The following is a 25688-nucleotide window of genomic DNA, read 5'->3' on the forward strand; positions in this document are numbered from 1 at the left end:
CAAAGTTTTTTTTTTGAAAACTCGGCCATGTCGAAGGTTTTCACTAACGTTCTCACGAGAAAGAGAATTGCTGCTGTTGACTTGCACCAAGCGTCAAACGACGAGACGAATTGATTATTTTCTTTTTTCAATCTACCACCCATTCAATTTGAATGCAGACACTAATAAACTATTCAAAAGTGAAAATTCTATTCTTTATTAAAAAACAACAACAGATCGTCGTAATAGGGGAAGAGCCACAAGACATGTAAATCAAAACAGAGTTCCGATCCTTTACATCTCGAAGAGAGAGATTCGGATCCCTTTCGAAAGCCAAGAGTCCCCCAAAATCTGTTCGGGACGGTCGGGGACGTGATCTCTGCCTCATTAGTGATGGTGCCTCGGAAGATGGGGAACTCGAGTGCATCTTACCTTCGGGTGGAAGGTAAACAGTCTCTATAAATACGGAGAAAGTTGAAGTGATACACTCAGTGGTTGCCTACCCACCGCACCAAGAACATCGCTTTGTGGTAGGATAAAACTTTGGCGACACGAAAATGCTCGGCTTACGATGGGTATGTTGACTTTTGACCATCTTCTTTGTTTGTTTGTATTCTTTTACTAGCTCAGTGGTGCATTATATATACATTCGATGCATTTCGCATTAATATAATTATGGACGCAAACAAATTCATCTCTCTCTCTCTCTCTCTCTCTCTCTCTCTCTCTCTCTCTCTCTCTCTCTCTCTCTCTCTCTCTCTCTCTCTCTTTTCCTTTCTTCCCTAATATTATTTAGTGGAAAAAATGACTATTCGAAGTGAAAGTGAACGTTAAATGAAATATCGATAAGTAGAAAATCACTCAGTAACCAAACAGCTTTCAAACTAACATTAACTAAAGAAGGAAAAAAGGGTAAGTTGCAAGTGTAGTAGCAGTAGCAAACGTGTAAAAGTAACAAGAGCCAAGGAGCCAACGCTTTCTACTTAAAAATAGCATAAAGTATTGGATGCCTGCGCAGGCACGGGGCGCAGCTACCGATTTGAAATTAACAATAATAAAACAGAAGCACAAAAATTAACACTAATAAAATCAGCGTAGCAGAAATTAAAATATACCCAAAGTGATATAAGAGCATCTCAAATGCCCTCCGGGTAAACGGGTACAGTATAGTGAAGTTGAATGCCCCCTACCACGGACCCCAGGGACCACCTGTTGGCTGACACGTACAGGGCATTTCTGGTGAGTACTACAGCTGGCATTCACCTTGTGGGACGAGTTTTTTTTTTTATTTTGGTAGTAAATCCGCCTCCTCGTAAGTGAAAATAAAAACAAGCATATACAGAGGGGTATAATCACGTATTCATACATAGATAAGTATAGAACAAGACATTGAACACAAATACTCGCGTAAACGCGAGCACAAACATAGACGTGAGCATAAACGAAAGCACAAACATGGCACAAACATGCGCACAAATATAGACACGAATAACGATAATGAACCGTAACAATTACGTAAGCAAAAGGCCTACCCATATACAGGAACGTGAGCCAGAATTGCAAACTGGCAAATAAACACGCACACCGGCATACACACCTAGACAGTTACATAAAAACGCATGCACAAGAGCGCACACACTTGAAGATAAGCAAAAACACGTAAAGAGAGAGAAGCGTTCCAAACAAAAAGTTTTAGGCGGAAAGTTTCTGACCAAAAAGAAAGTTCTCCCAACATCAACAAAGTAATTAAATAGTATTCCTGGCACAACGACAGAACTCTTTGATCAGCCAAAAAAAAAAAAAAAAAAATAAAATAAAATAAATAAATAAAAAAAAAATAAAGATGCCATTTTGAGCCAGGCGATATTTCTGCAGTCATGTTCCTCAGCGCTTCCCACTGATGAATGATTTGGCCCCGTGCGGGAAGTGCCACCCGATACAGACAGAGTGCCATCAGGTGACTGACACCAACGCAGGCGAGGTGGATTTTTTCTTGCAAGCTCAACCTGAGGGAAGCATCAAAGGAGCGCCTTTTCTGGCGCCTTTCACCATCTTGCCAATATTTGGTTGCACAACGGAAATCGTGTGCATTTGTTCTTGTGAGATGTCACATTTGGGAGTGAACCAGTGACTGATTTTACTTATCATATTTACTGCTTTGCAAAAGTTGGCTACAAACTTCTATAAGAAACTGTGTTCCAATGATACAGGTTGAAAGCAATTTTGAAAGGAAATGGTTTTTACCTTTTCTTTAGTTACTTGCGTAATTAAGATGATAGCGAAGTTTCCTCTCGCAAATAACACGGAACAAATTCTCCAAGCGGAAAACTAATGTAAAGTACAACAATGCTGTATTTTATATCAAGTGTATTTTATATTTTTTGATAATTAAGTTCTTCTGAATGTAAACATCCATTTCGCCTGCCGTCTCAATACAATGTGTAACCCATATCGCAAATCTTGGGACAAACATTACACACAGAAATAGAATAAATTCAAATGTGTAAACTCAGGGCAAATCATGTTGGAATGAAGGTTATACATTGAATCTCCGGAATCTGAAGTAAACTAACAGATTTCAGAGGAAAACACACACACACACACACACACACACACACACACACACACACACACACATACAAAATAGCATCTCTGCACGTCCAAGCACACCTGATGCTCAAAAGATTTTTTTATTTAAATACGAGATATACGTATTACTGACATTTCAGTGCATACTAACACCCAGATATAGTAGAAGATATATTCAGAAATTTCTTTCAGATTATATATATATATGTGTGTGTGTGTTTGTGTGTGTGTGTTTGTATCTGTAATGTAAAGTTGAGGAGATGAACTTCTTGTATGGCATATGCTACCGCGGAAAAACTGATTGCACGAAACGTGGATATAATAAGAAGGTTAGATTGGTGGAAACATAGATCAGAATGCTTTCATATGGGTTGATCCTTTGGAAAGAATGAACGAAGATTCGTTGGTAAAATGTATATCAATTCATAAGGGTTAGGTTGAAGGTTGAGAGGAAGATTTTAAGAAGGGTTGGACAGAAGTGTGAAAGAGTTATTAGGACGGAAGTGCATATAACCAGAAGTGCAAAAGTGCATGTCAGATAAAGGTGAATAGAATAGGGAGTGTAGGAGAGTTCGACGAGCTTCTGATGAGCATTTTGTTCAAGTGTATAAAGCAGCTGATGTTCTGGAAGTTTTACTGCAATGGGGTTCATCTATGATTTAGGTTTAAAAGTATGAACGTGGCAGTGACTCGCGTTGTCTTTTCTCGACCTATCCCTGTTACAGAAAACACTACAGTTACAGCCACATTCACACGCTAACTGATGAATTATAAATAAACCTCCTGTTCGGCAAAACTTCCACAAAATTAACTTCTTCATACGCCTACACATTAGCAATGTTTCGAACCCCCCGACACACTGTTCCATTCACGCCTATCTTGCATGCATTCTTGCTCTTGCTGGATAGTAAGACCATTCTTTTCTCATACCTGTTTCTTACCATCTATCCAGTCCTTTCTAGGTCTTCCTCTACTGCTTCCCACTACAGAAATATACGCTCTATTCACCAGTCTATCGTCGATCATTCTTTCCAATGAACCAAAGCATCTCAAATTACTCTGATCCATCCCTGCACAACAGCTAAACGTTTTTACCTAACATCTCTACGTCTTTCACTCTATCCACTATTATTAAATGCACATTAGCAACGCAGACTGACTGTCCATCTCAGCAGCTTAAACATTCCTTCTTTCATTTGTATTCGACATCAACATTTCGCCGCTACACACATCATACACATGCACACACACATTTAATATATATATATATATATATATATATATATATATATATATATATATATATATATATACTGTATATACATACATACACACACACACACAGGTGAACAACCTGTGCTGCCCAAGAAAACTCTGAAGGACCCAGACAAATTTTCCTGCATCTCCTATGAATGGTTTTGTCGTGTAAAGTATGTGTATTATCATTGCAAATGCTTGTTTTTCCTGTGATTAATAATTCTGTCTTGAATTCATTAAAGAAGACTTTCTGCTCGGGGAAAAGGTGACAGTGTCATGCATTTACGCAACGAACAGAAATTCACGTATACCGAAAGGTTAGAGGGTGAAGAGATTCACTCATGGAAATGAATAACAGATGAACCGTTTTATAGACTATGTAGGGGACCCTTGGACGAATTATATACTCTATACACGAACAAAAGCATGCCGCGGCAGTGATCGTATCAATTCACATTTAAATGCGAATATCACACAGGAACTGCCTCACCGTCAACGAAAAGCCTGTGCTAACGTTAGCCTTCCTCTCTCTCTCCCCTTTCAGTCAAGTTAGAATCTAACAGTATGATTCCATAGCAATAACGAAAACACAACCGCAACTGATGGAAGACATATCAGTTAGTCTACTCGACGGGGACGAAGTGTGGTTGGGCACACGCACTTCAGTTAACCAGCGACTGTTCAGTCGCCTGATTACCACCTCGGTTTCAAGACTGGTATGCGATTGTTATCGCATAAAACCAAGATGGTAGGCTGTCAGCTTGGCGGATAGGTTCAGAATATCCATAACATATTAAGATACAGTGTCCGTTGGCTGCATAAATACTAAATTATTATCGCGATGTTAATTTTAAACACTATAAAACGAGCGGCAAATGTTTTACGTTACCTGCGTGTTTTAACTAACGCGTTTCAGTTTCCTCTGGCGTTTCTGAGGGAAAGTGTAGGCCGAAGTCTCAATGGTCTATCATAAAAAATTTTACCGATATAGGTTTTCAATGTTGATTTTATCGAGGTAATAAACAATTATATTAATAATTATCATACATTATTATCAAAATCCACATAAATTCTGATAAAAAAATTGATGTTACAGGGGACTTATTGCTGCAGATTAATCATACGTCTGACAGTGCCAGGAAGAAAACCTGGCGCGCTCAGGCGAAAAATGACCATTAATCCATAAAGCAGCATAAGGAAAACCTGACGGATTTGGTAAAAACGAAAGTTTCATTCAATTTGTCTAGTTTAATGTCTGTCATGGGGGAAGGGGTTTGATTTTGAATTATAATCTTCCTGGGGGTCACATAAGGGCCGCATGCCAAATTTTGTCCGGTCTGTCAAGCGGTTCGGATTTCTATAACAAACATTCAAATATATATATTATATATATATATATATATATATATATATATATATATATATATATATATATATATATATATATATATATATATATATATATATATATTATTATGCACATACAGTATTATAATTTCTTCCACGAAGAGTTCTATACCTATCTTCTTTAATATCATCTTTCTAGCTCGATACCCGTTATTTTAAGCGTTCTGTTGCTTACTTTAAGATAGATTATTTCTCCTTTTTGACTGATCGACTTTATATTTGAAAATAAAAAGCAACTCGAAGGTATCCATTATACCAACATATATAAACTAGACGAATCTTATGGCCTCTAGCGCACCTAAAAAATCACAAAAATATTCGTGTATATAATTCTTTATCATATGAGCGCCATTAACACGGCTGATGAACACAGAGACACCAGGAGTTGAAGATATTCAACATAAATTATGAATTAGTTACTGACCAAAGAAAATAAAGTGCGTTTGAATGAGGAAAATATTTTGAATGAGTGGGTTAATAAGAATAATCATGTTTTGTATACGGGTAAAAGTGACATAGGACACTATATAAGAGTTATATAAACATTAAACTGAATAGTATGCCATGGAAAGTGTGTGGTAGGATGACGAAGGGATTGACAGCAGAAGAACAATGTCAGTTTAGACAACTAAGAGGTCGCGTGGAGCAAATGCCAGTATGGAACAGTTATGTGAGAAGTGTGAAAGTAAAAGGATAAAGCTGAATGTGGCCTATGTGGACCTACAAAAAACTTTTATAAATTAATAGAAATACAATGCAGAGAGTGTTGAGGATATTCTGTATATGAGAAAAGTTTGTGAGAGCGATAATTAAATTTAGTTTTCATGATAAAGGTGAAGCACGTGTTAGAATTTGCAGATGGATGCGTACTCAGTTTGGTGTAAAAGTGGGCGGAGAAGAGGGTACGTTATGTACGTCATCATGGTTTTGCGAAGTCAAAAAAGGAGAGCAGATGTAGATTTGTAAGGCTCAGGAGAGTATGGCGTATAAATTTCAGGTGAGATGGAGTGTAAGAGGTACTGAAAAGGAGAGGCCTCAGAATTCAGGAAGCAAGAGCGCTGATAAACTTCCCGGGTAGGTGTATGCAGTGCCTATGTTGTGGATATTTTCTGCTTGGGTCTTAATCTGCAATCATCATCTTGTCTTCCCTCTAGAGCCATGTTTGTTAGGAGAAGTGTTCTACTGTTGGAATACATACATACATATATGAATATATACACATATATACACATATATATATATATATATATATATATATATATATATATATATATATATATATGCATATATATATATATGCATATTTATAAAAAAATATATACCTATATATATATATATATATATATATATATATATATATATATATATATATATATATATATATAGAGAGAGAGAGAGAGAGAGAGAGAGAGAGAGAGAGAGAGAGAGAGAGAGAGAGAGCATGTGCACGGCATTTTCTGCATATATTTGTTGAACAATTATACTAACACGTAAATGTTTCTATGCTTACATGTCTGCTGAAATGAACTATAATATTATTCCAAACAACACACACTAAAACAAACTCGTGTATTCTCCACCGACAGGTAACAGTTGGTCTTTTAGTAGCGACAGCTGCGGCATGTGTATCCGGATCTGGCACGGAGGACCTGGAGGAAACCGATGGAGGGACTGAGAACCCCTGGATCCGCGGAGACACATCCGTAGCAGTGCCTGCAGAGAGCCAGCAAATCTCCGTAGTTGCAGCCCCTGACCTTCAAGCGTCAGCCTCAGGTAAAGACTCCTGTTTGTGTACTTGGAACGCTTAGTTCCTGTGTTCGATTCCCGATGCGTTTGGAAAAATAGAGGTATCTGTTTCCCTAAATATCCTTTGTCGCTTCTCCAATGTCTTCGGGCCTCATAAGCATGGGAAGATGTTTTATTTACTAACGAACGAGGAGCCCGATGCCTGTAAATTTTGCATTTCTCACCTCGAGCCTGTAATAATATTCCAAGTTCATTCACTAAACCACCATCAGTTTTATGTTTGCTTATGTATTCATATTTCTTTCTCTCTATGTACCTGTCTCCCTCGGATATCGTCGTTCTCACATGTTTTATGAGTCTCAAACAGGCTGCAATAGTACTAACTTATCCCGGTCTCACAAGCGACAAAATTGCATTCAAACCAATGGAAAACATGCAAACACTACTGACCTATATTATGTGTACAGTGAAAACAATGATTGTTTGTTTTATTGCCATCACGTCTACGTGAAATATTTATACCCCGCAGTTCGGAACTTAATTTCAGTTTTATTTACATAAGGCACCAACGCAGACTGAGTTCCGATTCATTTACTTTCGTATTTCCTTCTTCCTCTTCCCTTCTTTTATTAGACAACATAAAATAGCGATTGGTCTCCATTTGTTTATTCATCCTTAGCGTTCTCTCCTCATCCTTCCTTTTCTTCGCACTCTTCCTCCTTACTATTTCTCTTCCTTCGCCTGCATATCTGAACGTCTACGATATGATGTCATAAATCAACACTCAAACGAAGTCACTCCTTTGGAGGTTCTTTCCTTGACGTCTTCGGCCTTGTCGCCCTCGCAAAAGATTAGCATGTGCTTCGTTTTCACAGGATTTCCTTTTTCTGTTAATTCAGTCATCCTATCGTTTTGAATCAGTATTCACAGTCGAAGTCCTTTATTTCACAGAACATTCCAATGAAACTATTTTTTTTTTTCATTGTCTCATACTCTGTAAATTTATTTTGTGGTGATTCGCTTTGAAAACCAATAGTGCTTTTACCCTGTTTCATGGGAAGGCTTCCTCGTGTGGAAAAACAGAACTCAAATACCCTGCATCCATAACCAATACGGTGGAATTTAATCAACTTCCACTAACCTTTTCGTGCGCCTCAACCATTATATTAATAAATACTTCAGGGCGAACACTACAATAATAGCTACAGCTACGTTTACAGCGACGATACAGATCTACGTTTATTACTTGTTCATTCTAAGCTCATCAAGTGAAATTCTACCACTTTCATACTGAAAAAGAAAACCCTGTACTTAGATTCTTCAGGCTTCTTAAACTAATCTAGAAACACTGTTAGCAAATTAAAACGATAAAAATATATTTGGTTCTGCAAAAAATGTAAAATAAACCGTGAATTGTAGAATCAGGCCAGCCACAATCCACTTTTTTTTGCCTATTAATTTAAAAATCCTTTCCTAAATTACAATTTTCACCTATTTTCTTTTTCACAACAATTCTTTTCATTACCTTTTGGCTATAAATATCCCCGCTCTCTCCCCCTATCAACCAACCCATACACCTCTCTCTCTCTCTCTCTCTCTCTGAATACCTTAGATGGACCAATCACCTTACATCAAGGGCCTGTACTTCTGAGAAATGCTTGCAGATCCCATATCGCTTCAATTATATTGTTAATCGGATTAAACTTTAGCTCGACGCCGCTTTGGGTTCTATCAAACTCTCATCAAAGAGTCATCTTCAACGCAACAGCCGCTTATAGACAATTTATACCGTGTTTTATATATATATATATATATATATATATATATATATATATATATATATACATACATATATATACATAAATGCATATGTATGTATACATACATATGTATATATATGCATTTGTATATGTATACACATAAATGCATATATATGTATGTATGTATGTATACATACGTTTCTATAAATAATTTTTACCGTTAATTCTTTTTACCTGAAGGGAGGTGGTAACCTTGAAAAAAGACAAGGCAAGGATCACCTACACATTCATTTTTTATCTAGTGAATCGTGTAGCCTATATTTCCATATTACATTTTTCAAGACTGGTGATACTGCTTATATAATATGTTTTTACTAAGAAATTTACTCTCATGACACCGACGCATTTGGTATTTCATTAGATTAATAATAAAAATACCCACTGGAAAATTAACAGATAATATATATGTGTATATATATATACACACACATATATACAGTATATATATATATGACAATACATTAAAATATGTCTCAGAAAATGGTAATTGTAATTAAAACAAGAAAAAACATGATAAGAAATCGAAGAAAAATATTGGAGTCATCTTGAAATAAACGTCGAAGATCTTTGCCTAACAGAAATCATTTGTCACTTCGTTCCCTGTACCTCTGGCCATTCGCGAAGAGAAGTTATGCAACATTTTTTTTTTTTAGCATACAGATGTATTACCACGAAGAAAAGACATAGGCCGTCGTCGGCAGTAAAGCCCTTTGGACAGGGGGCAGGGCGTGGGATAGCAACGTTGTCATATTAACACGTAATGAGCTGGCTTGGTAGTGACAAAAATTTCCAAAGTGTTAAGAAATCGAGAAGTTAAAAGGGCACTGTGGTAATTAAAATTACATATTTGTGTATATATGCAATACACACACATTTATATACAGTATATATATATATATATATATATATATATATAGTATATATATATATATATATATATATATATATATATATATATATATATATATATATATATATATATATATATATATATATATATATATATATATATATATATATATATATATATATATATATATATATATATATACATACATACATGGCAGTCAAAGAAGCAAAATGGATTATACCAGGTACTGATCTACAAAGAAGAAGAACACGGGGAAGTTAGGAGGTATAGAGATGGCAGTGATCAGCAACTTACAACTGCCACAATACAGCTGACATTTGCAACTAAATATATGGCTGAGTACAGATTTCCGGAAGGCAAAGCCCAAAAACGTCATGATTGGCGAAGTTTTCAGAGAGGTCTTCTGCGTCACACGATCGATATATATATGTGTGTGTATATATATATATATATATATATATATATATATATATATATATATATATATATATATATATATATATATATATATATATATATATATTAATATATATATATATATATATATATATATATATATATATAAAATTGTGTGTGGATGTATGGGTGTGTATATATATATATATATATATATATATATATATATATATATGTATGTATGTATATATATATATATATATGTATATATATATATATAATATATATATGTATGTATGTATGTATGTACACGAGTATATATATTATATGCAAAAGTATTTCATAACTGTTCCAGTGATAATTCTAGTATGGATAAAATCTCGTTCAGCTTTCTATCATTTCTGTAGGATGTTATGGCCATTGCGTGAAACACACATCGGATTACACTGAATAGCTACCCAGTTCAAAAGGAAATAGAAACACACATTCACCACTAGTAATTGAACCCCCTTAACACCACAGGACAAATCTAATGATATATATACTGTTCAGTTTTAAAAGCCAAATATCTCAGCTAATGATGTCATTAATTCCGCTGTAATAAGTATCAGTTAAATGGACATTTCATAATCCTATTACATAAGCCCGGTCCCTCCAATAAGGGCTTACCCTACCCCGAGATATTCCCTGATTTTCAGACTGACTGATCTTATCCCAGATATCTTATAGTTTCTCAAAGGCACTTAATCCCCACCAGATGTGCTGGGATTTTAGAAAGGGTCTTACCGTAGCCAAGATATCCTTCAGCTCAACCGCGGGTTCTCAGTAGTTCATACATAGATCAAAGCTTCGAAGAGGTTGGAAGGAACCACTTCCTGCATTTCACAATTTGTATCGACTCATTTCCCGAACTTGCCTTGTTGCGGCAACGACCTATACTTTAAGTTCATACCACCTATGATATTAAAGTATACACACTCCTACGTTTTCCGTTCTCATATATATATATATATATATATATATATATATATATATATATATATATATATATATATATATATATATATATATATATATATATATATATATATATATATATATATATATATATATACATATACCTTACAGGCTTTATTCATATATTAAGTAAATACGAGACGAGTTTACCATTGCGTCATTTTAATGAAGAGAATGTTACTTCCAAGATGTAACGATGGCTTTTCTTATATTCGTTTTCCAAAAATTCCTCATTTGTAAAACTGTGTGTCTTTGTAAAATGTTCATAGAGATCACTAATTGGAATTATTCCTGCAAATTAGTTAAATGATGTAGAATGCTATAATGCATGAACAACGCATGGTTTAGCAGAACTTCACATTACAGCAATTATTCCGAGACAATATTCTCCTCTAGATCTTCCAAGATTAGTGACATTTTCATTAGTCTGAGAAGATAACTGAAACCACTTCATTAACAAGCCCTCCTTTTCCACAGGTTACGGCAAAGGATACGGCAAGCATCACAAAGGGCACAAAGGATACAAAGGCGAATACCACGACAAGAAAGGCTACAAAGGGAAAAAGGGACACAAGGAGGAAAAAGGACACAAGAAGAAGCATAAAGGAGACTATGGCAAGGATCATAAAAAAGTGAGTTTACCTCAACTGAAGACGTTCTGTCTTCGCTTCATTACTGTTCTTGTTATGATTTTTAATGGCTCTAAACTGCTGCACATCACTTACAAGTTGGTAGAGAGAGAGAGAGAGAGAGAGAGAGAGAGAGAGAGAGAGAGAGAGAGAATATCAATGTAAATTTATAGGTTTCATTCCCGGTCTATTCCTGACTATTTCTCTATTGATTAAATATTCTGATATCGCCCGGGGTGCCAACTGGATTTGATCTCGCTCTAAACTTACAATTTCTTGACGTTGCACTTAAGAAAAAGGTACTCGACTTCGCTAAGAACTTTCGATTTTCGATAAGACCATCTGGGAAATCTTTTCTTGCAAAGTGGGGCAGTGCACCTGTTGCTCTTCTGGAAATCGAAATTATGTCGCGGTAAAATTCGGTAAAAACGAACCTTTTCGTTTTGTTTCGTTCACTTAGAATGAGATTACAAACTATTTCTCCGAAAACTGGTACAACTTTATAACGTGCCATTAGCATTAATTTTCTTGATTTATCTGCCCGTTTACGTTGAGAAAACTATAAGAACCTTGGTTGTAAAAAGGTAATCATTTAGAATTGATGACTTCCATTTATTAATGGATTCCATTTTCCAGAGCTTACAAGGGACGCTCACGACCTTGGGGCTAATGCAATAAGAACGTGCGCTTACTATGACAATGTTACTCTCATCAACTTCATTATCATGCATATATTTTTATGTGTTTAGATGGCATACATATTTTTCAATAATTTTTTTTTTATTATTTTTCGAACATTGCCAGCAAAATCGCTCTTGAATATTAGTCTTTTTAATGCTCAATATAAACCTCAGTATATTTAACAGTAAGGTACGAGTTTTTACACAAAATTTAATGTCTGTTTTTCTTTCTACAGTTTACAGTTTCTTGACAAGGCTGTATGTTTGGCTGTACACTTTTGTTTGTCTGTTTTAAACATTGCTACTTCGTTATTCTAATTAATTATAATTAAATTATGTACACTCTAATATTATCACAAACCTGGAGACAGATTTTCATGAAGTTGGGTCTGTATAACAAAGCTCTAATGTTTCGTTTTTTTTTTTATTCTTAGGTCATCTGTCAGTCTTAGACAATAACTGTAATTCCTAATCTTAAAGACGCATGTTTGGCACGAAGAAACCATCACTATTCCGTACAATTCATGTTGTTCCCTCTCTTAAAATTATTCTTCCATTCACTCTCTGTTGGCTCGAGGGCCCCATTGTGACCCACTACACCAGATCTCTCCAGGTCAATTTTGTTTTATGCTAGTTCATTCCGGTCTCCACGCGAATCTTCGATGTCCATACTCTTTTGACCCTCCAAGAGACTATCCTTTTATCCTTCTCCTTCCGCATCAAATTTTCCACCCATCCCACCCCTCTGGGTTTTATTGAAATTTTACGTCAACGGTTGTTTTACCGTGTCTAATATTACAATTATGACACCCTCCTCTTCGACCTAACTATAACAAACATTCAGGTACTTATGAAAAATTGTAATTTCAATACTAATCAAAAGAACTTTTTTTTTTTTAAGAAATGTAACGGTATCTGGATTTTCCTTTAAAAGGTTACTGCCGTATTCAAGAATTTCTAAAAATGTAATCCAAAATTTTTCTTAAGGTTGTTTTCAAAATCCTAACTAGACCTATATGAAAATAACCAAGCAAGCTAGGATTATTTTGAAAATCCTATAATACACTGATTTATATTAACTAACTATTCAACTAAAATTTTAACATTTTATTTTATTTACATTGTCTTTTTATATTTCAAAGGAAAAATAGCAGCATGATGTTTTAAAGGATTTTCATAGACACTAAATTTCTTCAAATCAGGGTTATCATGACAAAGGCGGCAAGCATTACAAAGGCCACGAGGACAAGCACAAGTACTACGGCGACGAACACAAAGGCAAGAAGGGAAAGAAAGGTCACCACTACGGATCGAAGGGTCACCATAATAAGGGTCATAAAGATAAGGTAGGGTCGCTGAAAGTACTTTGTGTTCCATTTCCCACATCTTGAACTTCTCCGATAATGCCTGGCTGAACTTATGAAATTGCTTGGCCTTTACTCCCATGGCCCGGTTACAAGTAGTGTATAAAAAAAACATTTCATTTATGTTCCGGGGCAATTGGCGTTAAACTTTTCTTAAGACTTCCACAAAATTACGGGTCATACTGACTGACGTGGTCTTGATACAGCCATTGTTTCTCAAATCTCGTGTTGTATCTTTTAGTTACACATTTCAGTAACTCGTATAAATTCGAAAACATAAAAGAAATGGAGTTAGCAACAGCATAACAAAAACTTGCAGAGAACCAATAAGTTTAACATCCTCTGGTTCCGGCACTTGGCACTTCCTAACAGAAAAAGGTACAACTGCTCAGGTCTGTCAGATTCTACTGAAAATATAGATTATACAATCACCACAAGCTGTGGATGGGTCAGTGGGCTCCATGGCTGATTATTACAGAGCTCAGCTACAATTGCGCGGGCTAAGTTTGCTACTAGACTATCGCTCACAAGTCCATCCAGCTGCAATTAAGTACCGGCATCTGCTGGGGTCATGAAAACGTTTTGGAGCTACGAACGTTACCCCTAAATACTTACTGAGAAACCAGAGGCTTTATCTTTTTGGGCCAACCCAAAAAGGTTAAAATGGATGTGATGACAAGGAAATTTTGATATACATGAGGCATGCATGAACTTGGGAGAGCAATGTGGAAAGTTTGACTATGAATAGCGTAAATGACAAACTTTTGGAAATAAATAAGAATTTTTACCGTGTAAATGAAGTATGCATTAGAACAGGTAGACAAGAGAATGATTCGATCGGTGTAAAAGTGGAATCTGAAGCAAAGGACATTGTAGCAAGTGGCTGTTTAATATCCTCACCAATGGAATGATTGGAGAATTCATTGAAAGAAGAACAGGTGTAGGTGCAAAGTTGAGTCACGACTGAGGTATGGAATGTTGATATTTGCCGATGTAAAACACTGATTAAAGATAATAAACAGAAACTACAGAAACTAATAAAACAGTCTGAAAGTGTTGGCAAAAGAAGAAAGTTAAGAATAAATGTGAGCATGAGTAAGACTGTGAGGACGAATAGAAACTAAGAAGAGGAAATAATGAATAGTTAATATGAATAATGAAAAAATGAAAGCAGTTGATTTGTACAGATATTTGGGAGAAAATAAAGTGGATAATGGGAAGATGAAAGATAGACAAAGAATATGTGAAGCAAGAAAAGGACCAGTGTGTGCAAAACATTATTGAATAGTAAAAGGGACGGCATACATAAAATGGTATAAAGGATAGCAACTGCAATAATATATCAGCTTTCTGAACCAATATGGCCATGCAGAAAGAATGGATTATGATAGGTTTGTGAAAAGTGCATATGATTTACAAATATTAAGTGGCAAGAGAAGAGAAAGACAAAAATTCTATGAAGTTGAATCACTCTAGATAAGAAGGCCATTAATTTTGATGAAGCACAATAATGGTTTTACCATCCTCAGTGCTGCTCTGGTCACTGGTCTTAGAGCTAGTCAGTTAAGAGATGATTGGAACTTGCTGGTGGGTAGCTGTTTTAAGGTTGCATGGCTGAAGTCTGCTTTTGGAGGGATGCACTGATCTTGATGGGGAGCTGCTCCTGTGGGTGTGCAAAAGATCATAATGCAATCTGCATAAGATCCTTGGTAATGCAGAATAGTACAGAGACCAGGATCCCTGAGAGGTCACCACCAAAGTAGTAGGAATTTTACTGTCGACTCCAACACCTACACTGGAAGGACCCCCTCTATCCTGTGACACTACACTTTTACAGAAACCAAAATTTTCAACACTTCACTGAAGCACACAACATGAGGCCTCCCTTGCAGAAGATAATCAGACCCAAACAGTTCACAGGGACCAACTCCAAGATAACCCAGCTTAAAGAAGTGGGCTCCATCAGCTGTCAGCCCCCTTCTATCAACATTCAGCAAGCTGCAGACTCATAATATCTTCTGAATACCCACGGCAGCAGTACCAATCTTCAGCAGCAAGCCCTCAGGGACCAGTAACCCCATCAGGAGCAACACTAACCTTGGGTGCGAAACCCCAGAAGGAACAGCATGTTCTTCAAGGCATCACCCACTTCAGGAGGAGCATACCAAGCAGCCACACTACCCTAAACCAGCCAACCAACAGCGAGTTCTAGTCGGGTGGCCAGTTAGCCCTCGGGATCAGTGACCAGGACAGCATTAAGGATGGAGAGAGCATATACTTACTCCCAGGACAATCCATTCACCCCATCAGTCAATGAAAATTCAGATCACTGATTGAGGCTGGTATTCTGAACCTGGCCCCCAGCAATAAAACTTAGTCCATCCAGTCTGAAGTCATCAATCCCAGTTACATTTTCTTGCAGAGCAGAGCATTTCACTGAGGATGCCTCAAAAGGAGGCGAACAACTCTGAGTTTAGGTGAAGAAGTCAACAGTCTTTGCATACTGTTTCTTTACTAAGAAAAAAATTTAAAGTAATTGGCGATAATAATTATTTTCCCTACTATTACACACCTGAAAAATAAGAAAATGACAGTGTTTGCACACTTTTCAGCTTAAATTGCGTAAAAGTAACTTTCAACTAAAACACAGGCTTGGGGGCCTTGCTGAATAATTGTTAGATTGTATAAGGTCATCAGCCATGATTTGAAAAATCTCATCTGCAAAAAGATATACTCAAAATTTTTCATCTTCATCCACAAAATACTTTTAAAATTATGTCCTAAATGAGCCCTCAGTCTCTTTGCCCAATAAGGTAAAACTATGATAAATAATATGATATTTGTAATTCACACTTTATTATACATAAGTTTAAAACAAGTGACTATCCTACTGAAACAGATTTCACAACAAATCCTCTGCAACCAGTATTACTTCAATGCTTTTCTAAAATGTTTTTTTAGGGCTTCAAGAATGTGTACCACAAGGAAGAATATCACCACCAGAAAAAGTACTATGATGATCAAGACAAGAAGAAATACCACGACAAATATGATGATTATGACAGTTATTTCAAGGCCAACAAAGGAAAGGATTATAAGGGTAAAGAGTATAAGGTAAGGCTAAGCCACATTGCTCGTCTTGTTACTTTGACCACATCGTCATCCTCTTATTCATGGTGGTTTGTGTAGCTCTACTTTTTGCACATTTTTTCCACTTCACAGTCATAAAGATTTTCATTTATTTGTTCTGAAACACTTTGGAAACTTACACCAAATTATACAGATAATGAGTTGTTGGAGTTCATGCCACATAATTTTTATTTCTATTTCTAACTGTCAATCATACCTTATTCATACCCATAGATGCTTTCATTATCCAATATTTCAGTGATCACAGAAAACTTATTAATTTAAGCTCAAATGTAGTTTATCCTTTCTCTTATTTTCCATTAGGGAGAAACTGTAGATAAATATCCCAGTAGCACAGATAATCAGGAGCACATTGAAGAGCCATTGCTTATAGCAAGGTTGAGATCCGCCCTCGACAAAATAAACGATATTTCTTCGAATGCGAAAGACGAAAGCCATGGAGAGACGGACCTCCCTATAACCCAAAAGCCGGATGAATACTTTGGCGGGGTCATGAGATACGCTGGACGCGTTCTTCTCGATAGAAGTTCGAAAGGAAGAGCTCGCTTCCAAAGAAACAAATTCTATAACGAACAGTGTCAGGTCCACGACCTTAGGATGATACGCAGATACTTGATGTACTGCATTAAGCATTCTGGTGACGTAGGACCTCCCGAAGAAGGCGCTCCACCCTGCAGTGAGGAGGACTTGGGCAAGATTAAAAAATATCTGAATTTCTGCCAGATACCTTTTCTGGCTAAAGCCTCCAGAGGAGATAAGAGACAATACAGGAAACTCAAGGTAATAGCAAAGAAACTAGACATGAGAAACAATATTATTGAAGATGAGGAAGTATATCAAGAGACTGAGTATGCTGCTGAAATCTGTAATGTCGAGGACTTGAGACAAATGAAAATCTACATCGAAGACTGTTATTCTCGGAAGGAACCTCTCAGTGGGCGACCCTCCTGTGAGCTTGCAAATTACGAGAAGTCTCTTGAATACCTTTCAACCTGTGAAATGGTTTTCCTGTCTAAGGCTTCTCGGCGAGATAAAAGGCAATATAGTCGCCTTCTTTCAATGGCTTCAGCCATGATTCAAGAAGTAGATAAAACTGATAGTAGTAGTGAAGAGGAGCACCCACAACCAGAGTGTCTGATTGAAGATCTAAGAGAAGCGCATAAATATGTGAATGGATGCAAAAAATTATTGAAAGGAGGCAAATCTAAAAGGAAATATGGGGCCAAGGTCTGCCAGCGTGAACATCTGCTAAAAATAAACAGTTATTTGTTGGGATGCGAAGATTTTTTCTTGGGAGATGCATCAGAAAGGGACAGGAGTAAATATACGAACCTCATATTGACCTCAGAAGTTCTCGGAACAGAACCAGGTGAACAAAGCGAGCCACAAGAAGAAGAAAGGGTAGATGACAATATAGCAGAATGTAAAATCAAAGACCTCAGAAGAATACCCAGATACCTGAGATCTTGTGATCGGTCCAAGACCTGTGAAACTAATCAACTGTCGAAGGTTTACGAGTTTCTCGTGTCGTGTGAGACGTTCTTCTTGCACACGGCATCCGAAAGGGATCGAAGTAAGTATAATGAACTCACCATCAAGGCAGAAATGTTAAGTACCCGAGAAAACATCGAACAGTGGAGAGAAGAGACCGTTGAAGAGAAAAAACGTATAGAATCAGTCTGTAAAATTCATGTTCTAAGAAAAATTCCAAAATACCTACGAGCCTGTTATAAGTCGAGAGATTGCAAACTTAAGCGGTTATTGAAACTTCAAGAATTCCTTGGTCTTTGTGAAGATTTTTTTACCATAGCAGCTTCCCCTAAAGACAGGGGGAAGTATGCTAAATTTTTTCGATGGTCCACAGAAATAGTTGATAAAGGGAGATACAAGGAGGCGAGGAAGAAGGAAAAGATGCACAGACGAGACAGAGGGATGCGCTGTGACCTAAACGATCTCAGAAAAGTTCCGAAGTACTTGCGTGATTGTGCAAAAACAAAGGCCTGCAAGAAAAAGCAACTTTCAAAGGTTTTCAGGTTCCTGTTCATGTGTGAAATCCCTTTCACCAGTACTGCATCTCACCGGGACAAGAAAAAATACAGAAAACTTATGAATGTGTCAGAGAAACTGAGTCTAAATAAGCCAGTAGCTATTAAACCTGTAAGACGAAGGAGAGACAGCTCCACAACTAAATGCTCAATTCGTGATCTAAGAAAAATCCCAGGATACCTGAGCAGATGTGCCACATCAAAAAAGTGTAGGCCAAGGCAGCTGGCAAAAGTACATAAGTTTATGACATCATGCAAGAGGACACTTACCAAAAAGGCCTCTCGAAGTGATAAAAGGAAATATGCTAAACTGACTGCTCTCTCCAAGAGAATACCAAAGAAGAAAGAATCTAAAGTAAGTCACAAGCGGCAGAGGAGAGAGCGAAAAGTCACTCCTAGACGACACAAGAGGAAGGAGAGTATCAAGCATCCCAAATGCAAAGTGACAGATTTGAGAAAAGTTAAAAAGTACCTTATAAGATGCACTGCCAAGACAACGTCAAGAGGAAGAAGACGACAGGCCCGTAGGGAAGTGGCTGCGGAGAAGGAAAATTAAGTAAAATGAAGAAATTCCTGCTGTCGTGTAAGAAAGATTTCTTAAGGAAGGCATCCAGATCTGACAAGAAACAGTACCAAAAACTCATTGTCATATCGAAGAAAGGAGTAAAAGAACAAGGTCGCAGGAAGGACAAACAAACAGCAGCTAGCAAACGAAAGGTATGTAAGGTCGGCGATTTAAGGAAGGTTCCGAAATATCTTACGAAATGTTCTGCCGCAATCCGACGAAGTCTGAGGAAGGGCTCGAAAATTACTGTCTGCAAAAAAGAAAATCTCATAAAATTACGAAAATACCTGAAAGACTGCCAAAGTACTTTCCTTAAAAGGGCATCCAATCGAGACAAAAGGCAATATAAATCCCTGGCTGCCTTGTCCATCAAACTATCTGGACAAATTCAGCGACAACGTGATACACGAAATGACAGGAAAGAAATCTATCCTTGCGATAAGCGTTCCCTGCGGAAGCTGGAAAAGCACGTCAAGCACTGTCAGGCTACGATAAAAAGGGATAAGAGAAGAGCTGGGGCTTACCAACGGCGAAAACAAGAAAGGGCCAGATATATGCGCACAAAGAGGAAATACAGAAAACAAAGGAGTTACCCCCGCAAAGAAAACGAGAGATGCAGGGCATGGGAGAGACGAGCCAGGCGTAAATATAGACAGGTAAAAGAGCATGAAACAACAAAAGCTTCTTTCACAGGTGCATTCTACCTTCATCGCGTTTGACGTTTTTACCTCCGTTTCCTTTAACAGGACCTTACGTCATTTCTCAGTTATTAATATTCTAATTTCATCTTTATCTACGAGTATCCCTATATTTAAAACCTTTCCCCTTTTACCCGGATCTTGCATAATTTTAGATTATTTATTAATATTTTTTTCCAGATGTTAATTCCAAGAATGTAGTCCCGTTACTGACAGATGATAAGGAAAACAAAAACATCTTTACATTCCATGTTAAAATGTTGAGAAAAGATTATCAAAGATAGCATGAATCTTACAGGGAAGAGGATAAAGACCATGAGAGAGAGAGAGAGAGAGAGAGAGAGAGAGAGAGAGAGAGAGAGAGAGAGAGAGAGAGAGAGAGAGAGAGAGAGAGAATGTGGGTTACAGATGCCAAAGTTTGGCAAGAAAAGGTCCAACTGAGACAAAGAAAAAGTCCTTGCTACGAAACATTATCCTCAGAATAGATTAGGTGGAAAAAATCCCCTAGAAAAAAATTAAAAACAGGAATAAAATAATTCGGAGATTAGCTGAAAAGGAACCGAAATCTGAAGAAATATCCAAGTCCATTCTAGAAAAAATTATGAAAATAATAATAAAACATACATACAGACATACTGTACGTCCACGTATACATAAGAGTCTAAACACCACCATTAGTTAACAGTAGCAATAATATTAACTACAGCCCCAATAATGATAGCTTTGAATAATTGAGAAATGTCAGTAGTTTTATTTTCATTTTAAAATAAATTTAATCACAAAGGAAAAATATATATGAAACCTTCAGTAAATCAGCTACATCCATATTTAAAACAGATAAAACATTTCTAGACCCTTACGCCTGAATTCTCTCTTCTGCTTAAGCAGGTTAATTCTTAGTCATCCTACTTCTCCCAACTCCCATAATTGCAACTACCTACGCTTCCCGCCTCAGCCAACTATTGTGTCTCACTCTCATCTAAGGACTCTCAGCTGCTCACCTCCCATTCATCTGAATTCTAAAATTAGAACGTGCAATTAATACTAAAACATTACCTGGAATGTTATTGCTGATTTATTCATGATCTGTATTTTTCTTTTGCAAAGGCAACATCGCCAAGATGTCGACTGCATGCTTTGTTCGTAACGTACACATAAAGCATATTTCCTGGAATATTTAATTTTTAAGTAATTTTCATTACTGTGATGGAAATAATACGACGGATGAAGCAAATGGTTAAAGCTGCTAAATTAAAATGTCATAAGTTACAATGGGAATCAGACTACTTAATGTACTCTAACTTTCATACCGTAGTAGTAAAAAGAGTTTTTTATCATACATACATGAAACTCTTCACACACCTTTCATTAAATTCGAGCGAATTTTACACAAGAGTTTAGAGAATGCCAATTACAATTTCAGACATGCCAGGAATTATCGCACATTTAAAACTTACGTCACGCCAATTACGATCCCTGGCGGGCGCAAAAATATTAGTCACTTAAATCTTCTGTTACGCCGGTTAGAAAAAAATCTCTCTTTTCCAACTGCTTGACGATTTCAATGAAAGCAAACAAAAAAATAAAGATATAAAAGGATGAAAGACCAGCTTCATTACTTGAGCAAACTCTTTATCTCATTTCTTTTGCAAGCAGTTGAAAAATCGAGTAAGAAGGGGTCGAGCAAAAACTGCCTTCTCGTAATAAGCTGAACTCTGTTCCCCAATTCAGTCTGCAATAGGAAAGACGAATGCTTCGTTTGCTCGCCGGGATGCCAGATGTGTCTGTCTCTTTGGACAGTTATGAAAGAAGAGGTGAAGGATGGAAAGGAAAGGGAAAGGTTCTGAAAGGAACTTTTCAAAATGCTCTTAAAAGGACTTATGTCTTCGGTACGCAAAAGTTTCACCGGCGTACAACTCGATTGGGCCTTGCAAATATATATTTTCATGTATGAAAACCCTAATGTGCATTAACATAGTCACAGACGTACACATACTAAACAAAGTGAAGATGGAAGCTTACGCATTTTAGCGCTCTCTTTCATAAATTACTAATTTTTTTTTATATTTACAGTATCTTTACTCGAACAAAGAAGACGTTTGTTTATTCACTTTTATTCTTGGCATCCTGCACTTCAAACAACGTCTCATTCTTACTTGTCTATATTATGATTCTCATTTTCTAGTCTACAAAAATTAGATCCAAACATCTATAAGTTTTTATCTTAAAAATACTTGCAAACATACTAATGCACCTACATCCATGTACACAAGAATTATTACACGTACGAATAATTGTATGCAAGATGCCTATATGAGACAGAAAGGAAAGCAGCGAAGAGAAAAGAAGTAACGACAAGTACAGATAAAACACAAAAATAAGCAAAATTATATATTATGCAGCGTGGTTTTCGTGTAAACATAAATAACTACCATTTAAAAATGCCAGACGCCCTAGAGCACACTGCGGGGATAGGAGATTCATTCAAAGAAACTTGGCGAGGTCTAACACTTGCCAGCACTTCTCTAAGGGGGGGGGGGGGAGTTGTATGGTAATGTGTATATATATACATATTATATATATATATATATATATATATATATATATATATATATATATATATACATACATATACATATACAATGCAGTACCATTACCATATAAAATATCTTGGAGTAAGGTACCTTTACTAAGCATCATGGTTCCAAGCTGGGCGAGGGTGGATTCAGACATGGAGTTTATTTCGAGGTTATTTCAAAGCTCAAAGAATTGTGAATATAGCCTATATGGTGCTTTAAGCAATACATATACACACACAATATATACATATAAATATATATAAATATACTGTGTATGTATGTGTGTGTATATATATATATATATATATATATATATATATATATATATATATATATATATATATATATATATATATATATATATATATATATACATACAGAATGATGTTACGATATTTAAACACGAAAGCCACATACCTCAGCTTCAATCTTGGTCAGTGGAAAATGTGAAACGAAGGTAGGTGACCTACCTTCTTTCCACATCTACCAGTGATCAAGGTTAAAGAGCAATGCCAACCAAAATACATGGCTTATTTTTGTGATCATTACATATAAGTCTTTTCATATTCGAGGACGTCGCCAGACTACGGTAAAGACAAAACACACAGAGACACATATATAATATATATATATATATATATATATATATATATATATATATATATATATATATATATATATATATATATATATATATATACCAGCAATGACATCGAATTTGAGCTAGATCTTACACAAAAATAACAGAGTTCTTCACTTTCATGCCGTCTCTATTCTCTCCCATTCCGTAGGGAGGAAAATACCACGACAAGTACGGAAAAAAAGGTGATCACGAGAAGGGCAAATACCACGATGACCATAAGGGCCACAAAGGCCACTATGACCACAAGAGCCACTACGGGGACAAGAGTTCCTACGGTAAGAAGGGAGGATACAAGGGGGATTATGGCCACGACGACTACGGCCATGATGACCATGACCATCATGGGTATGGCCATGACGACCATGGCCACGGATACGGCCACGACGACCATCATGGCCATGGTAAGATAACTTTATGGTTGAGGTGTAAACGGTAGGGCAAAACAATAGTTATTTTATTTCTTTATCTGTTTAATGTTTGTCATCTCTAATCAACGTAACTGTAACCACATATCTACTGGTCTTGGAAAAACTTTACGATCGTTACAGTGCTCAAGGGCCATCATTGCATAATCTGCAATATTACATATATAATGAATAGCATTTCATTTAAAATAAATTACACACACATATGTATATATATAATATATATATATATACATATATAAATATATATATATATATATATATATATATATATATATATATATATATATATATGTTTATACAAATATAGTTATATATCTTAAAATTGTTATATTGCTGATGGCCCATCAGCGTGTAATCTACATTACAAATATAATGAATAACATTTCCTTTAAAATAAATTGCCTCACGCTCTTGCAGTATGTCTCAGTCATTCTGTTACACATTAAAAAAATTATAGTTTTCATTATGGAATCTTGCATTTATATACATGAACAACTACTGTCATGTGGTAAAGTTCCACCTTCCACTTCTTCCAAACAGGGTACATGATGTACCCGGCATTTGCTCCCAGAATGCCAGTGCCAGTGTACTGCTATCGGCGAGATTACTGCGCCCCTCTTCTTCCTCCACCTGTTTACTCTTTCCCATACCCTTACTTCTGATAACCATTCAATAAGAATGATTTACTAACTCTTCCAGGAACTGCCCAATAATATAACATTCCTTGGCCGCTTAATTGATGCTCTGCATTGAACACGTTAAGTAGGCAGTGACATTCAGTTTTCAATAAAAATTTATTGTCGGCTTTTCAAATGCATTGACTTTCGCCCGGCGAAACGACGTGCTGTTATTTTCAATTTAATTCAAGTACGAGATAGTTATTTTTACTTGCTGAACAATTAACATTTCGTTATTCTTTCTAATAAAATAACTGACAATGCATTCAACCTCCATTCTGGAACTAATCTTAAAACTGTACATTACTTCTACGAATCTGACTTGATTCACTAACATCCAGAATTTTTAAACGGCCTCGAAATCTAACTTCTTTTTTACTCTTGTGGTTTTGCTGTGCTCATTTCAGTTATTCCTTTCCATTTTGTAATTAGTGCTCATATCCCCCAAACCTAATCGGCCTTCCAAACTGCAGGAGGTTACGGCCATCATGATCACGGGGGCTACGGATCCCACTCCAACGTCCATCCAGTGTCAACAATTGCCAAGCATGATGGCCCTGTACCTGCATACCCTGCATCTGACCCTGCTCCTACCTACCCTGCTTCTGGCCCTGCCCCTGTCTATGTCCCTGCTCCTCAAGCGTCCAGGGAGAAGTCTTCTGCATCCTACGGCTTCTATCCTTCGCCGAAGTTGGTGGCCCCACGAGCACCTCCGGTGGCAGCATCCTCGTTCCACCCAACGGCGTCTTCCGCGGGTGCGCCTCCCGTCAGAGTCCATTACGGATTCCAGCCTCTCCAAGCACACAACTTCGAGAGCTTCGGTAACTTCGGCAAGTTCACCTGAGGGGGGGCATTCCCCCGTCTCTAATTTGATGGAGCATATAATGATTGTCTTGCTTGGATCAGAAATAAAACAAAAGCTTAAAATAACAAAAGAATGATTCATTTAAAGAGAATCTCGGTACATCTTCAATGACATTCATCTTTTGTTGATTTCATACCAGTCATCGAGTGAGCAGATTCATTATCATCTTCCATTTACCGTCATGCCATAAACAGATGTGATTTGTTTTTAAATCATATGTAGAATTATCTATTAATATTCAAAACTAAATGTAGATTTCTCAGATATTAAATAACAAAAACGA

General features: G+C 36.6%; 1 protein-coding gene across 5 annotated transcripts; it reads left to right on the top strand.

Annotated features, from left to right (window-relative positions):
• The first annotated feature begins 325 nt into the window (after positions 1 to 325).
• Positions 326 to 25688, top strand: LOC136848099 (sarcoplasmic reticulum histidine-rich calcium-binding protein-like). Of its 5 annotated transcripts, none has more exons than XM_067120306.1 (7): positions 333 to 554; positions 6819 to 7005; positions 11560 to 11714; positions 13594 to 13737; positions 16717 to 16869; positions 23584 to 23836; positions 24404 to 25688. In XM_067120306.1, the coding sequence occupies exons 1-7, from the start codon at positions 537 to 539 to the stop codon at positions 24523 to 24525; spliced, it is 1032 nt and encodes a 343-aa protein (XP_066976407.1). In that variant the 5' UTR covers positions 333 to 536; the 3' UTR covers positions 24526 to 25688. The 5 variants fall into 5 exon arrangements, with proteins under 5 accessions (XP_066976403.1, XP_066976407.1, XP_066976405.1 ...); XM_067120304.1 differs by having other exon boundaries at positions 25014 to 25688; XM_067120302.1 differs by lacking the exons at positions 23584 to 23836; positions 24404 to 25688 and adding an exon at positions 17209 to 20080 and having other exon boundaries at positions 326 to 554.

Source organism: Macrobrachium rosenbergii, chromosome 18, assembly GCF_040412425.1.
Source record: "Macrobrachium rosenbergii isolate ZJJX-2024 chromosome 18, ASM4041242v1, whole genome shotgun sequence".
In the NCBI taxonomy this organism is placed as follows: Eukaryota; Metazoa; Arthropoda; class Malacostraca; order Decapoda; family Palaemonidae; genus Macrobrachium; species Macrobrachium rosenbergii.